The 2,412-nt window shown below is 48.9% G+C and overlaps 1 protein-coding gene across 1 annotated transcript in view; it reads right to left on the reverse strand.

Moving 5' to 3' along the window:
- Positions 1–2,412, reverse strand: part of CETP (cholesteryl ester transfer protein) — a 36,822-nt gene that overhangs the window by 13,831 nt on the left and 20,579 nt on the right. The window contains 1 exon segment of the mRNA XM_025212688.1: positions 1,327–1,387. Coding sequence (XP_025068473.1) covers positions 1,327–1,387 — 61 coding nt within the window.

A 2,412-nucleotide genomic window follows, 5' to 3' on the forward strand; every position in this document is an offset into this window, starting at 1 on the left:
CAGACGAATCCCCACCCCTAGAACCCAGTTATCGACACCACAGAGTCTTAACCGCTCCGGGGATCCTGGGAACAGAACCCAGTTATCGACACCACAGAGTCTGAACCACTCCGAGGATCCTGGGAACCGAGTTTTAGAGTCCTCCAACGAGGAAGGAAGCGGAGCTGTACCTGGGAAACTGTCCAGCCTGCACCGCGACCATCTCCGGTGTAAGTAAATAATCTTTTCAATCAACCATCACGCCTCCGTGACTGATTCTAGCTTGAGCGTATTACTCCACCCCGCGACTTTTCTCCGGCCCCGCATGCCCGGGCTGCCGGCCACAGCCCGCGCGCACACAGACGGGCCCGGCTCGCGCCTGGCGAGGACGGGACCGGGAGCCGGCCTGCACAATAGGAAAGAAGAGCGGACAAGAGTTCTAATCTCGCGAACTCTAGCCCAATCCGGCTGAAGGCTCTAAAACCGCGAGCCCGTCGTGTCAACCGAAGAAAACTCGGAGAAGAGCTCTGGATACACTCACACAAAGTTTGCTAGGCTCTGTGGAACTTGTGCGCAGGGAAGCGGTTTGTCGAGGGATCGTGCTCGGCGACGGGGAGAGGCCAGAGGTTGATCAGACCCCTATAGCCTTCTCAAGGTACACGCTGGATCCGATAGGCTCCGCAGCGCTTAGAGTTCTTCACGAGACGTGAAGTCCTCCTCCTCCAGATGGTTGTGGAGTCCTCCAACTTGGGCGGAAACCGCTCAAGCCTCTTATACAGCTAGCAAGCCAATTGCTAGCCTCCACGTGGGAATAATTTAGAACTGGCCAATAGTGGGACACAAATTTGCATGCGGGTGGCGGGAACTTCTTTGCACCGGGGTTTTCTCTTTGCAACTGAGAAATGCACCCTGCAAAGAAAGCTCCTCGTGGCGGGAAATAATTTAGCAGTGCCGAAGCGCGCACACACAAAATCACACCCTTGGGTTGTGACAGTGTCTAGCTAGGTCATTTTAATAGACTGGCTGGATGTGGGCTTCTAAATAAATTAGGTACTTTTGAAAATCCTATCCCTAATCTCTGCCAGGCACTAATCCATGCAATAGATTTCATCTGGGCTTTAGAGTTTGTACAAGACCATTTCTTCCCTCTTCTCACATGTCTTATTGCCCAGCACCAAATAGAGGAATTCAGATTAGGGCAGGTCTTGTTTCTCCTGTTAATGTTTCCAGTGGTTTGATCCATATTTCACAGGCATAGCATTGCTATCTCTTCACTGTGCGTCTCTACCTCAGCACCTTGCGTTTAGGAGAGAAGACAAGACAGAGAAAAAAAGCCAGCATATTTACCTGCTGTGACTTGTATGAAGACAGCTAGCAACTGGAAAAGGTAGTTAATTTCTTTACAGACCTATAGGTGAAGGGGGGAAAAATTAGATATTGCATGTTTCTGGGGCAATGAAATACATGCAATTGCCATGAGTCTGAATTGAGCTCCTGAGCAAGCCAGTTTGACACTGGTATAAGTGCACTGACCTTGGTGGGATCTCTCCCAATCAACATTAGTGAGAGATCAAAACCAGTGACCTCCTTCCCTGCCCCAACTCTGGTCCTTGAAGATGGAGAATCTCAAGTCTCTGGCACTGAACTCCCTTTAGAGATCTAGTGCTGGGAGGTTGCTGTTAAGCAATGCAGGACAGTCCAGGTCTACAGTTTGTTGTAAAAAATCCCACAGGCACAAAAGACTAAAATTGGGAATCAATCTGTGCCTGGCTGATGCAGAGAACTCCCATTCAGGCACCTGGCCAACCCCTGAACATCATTTTAAAGTACATGCCTAGTTAACAGTATGCACTGTATACGGTCCCAAATCAGTGAGATTACTCATGGAGGGAAGCTAAGTAAAGCCTACATCTGCACAATTTCAGGACCTTGTTATCTATGGGTGCTTACACAAGTGACATTTTTCATGTGATCAGCCCCTGACCACACTCTACAGCTGTGATGTAACATATGTGCACAGCTGCAGAACACTTAAAATGGCTGACCGTGTAAAGAATGAACCCTCATCAAATCAGTTACTAGATTAAGGGTTTCTAAAGCATAGTGCCATAGGAACTTGTGTTCTCTCATGGGCACAGATAAAAGTGACATTTTTCATGCGACCTGGCCCCTGAAAGTGCTCTATAGCAATGTTATAACACATGTGCAAAGCATTTTTAAAATGGCTGATCATGCAAAAAATAACCCTTATTAAATCAGGTGATAAATGAATACCGCTCAGGCCAGGCAAAACAGCTGACAGCTCTGTGCTGCTGCTGCTCTCAAGAGGCCTGGCTGGAGCTAGGGGTATTGGAAAGGAAGTGGAATGGAGCCCCCTCTCTCCTCATAGGCCTGAACTGGATCCCCTCAATACACCAGTTGGGGGCGGGGGGG

Source organism: Alligator sinensis, unplaced genomic scaffold (genome assembly GCF_000455745.1).
Source record: "Alligator sinensis unplaced genomic scaffold, ASM45574v1 scaffold1000_1, whole genome shotgun sequence".
In the NCBI taxonomy this organism is placed as follows: domain Eukaryota; kingdom Metazoa; phylum Chordata; order Crocodylia; family Alligatoridae; genus Alligator; species Alligator sinensis.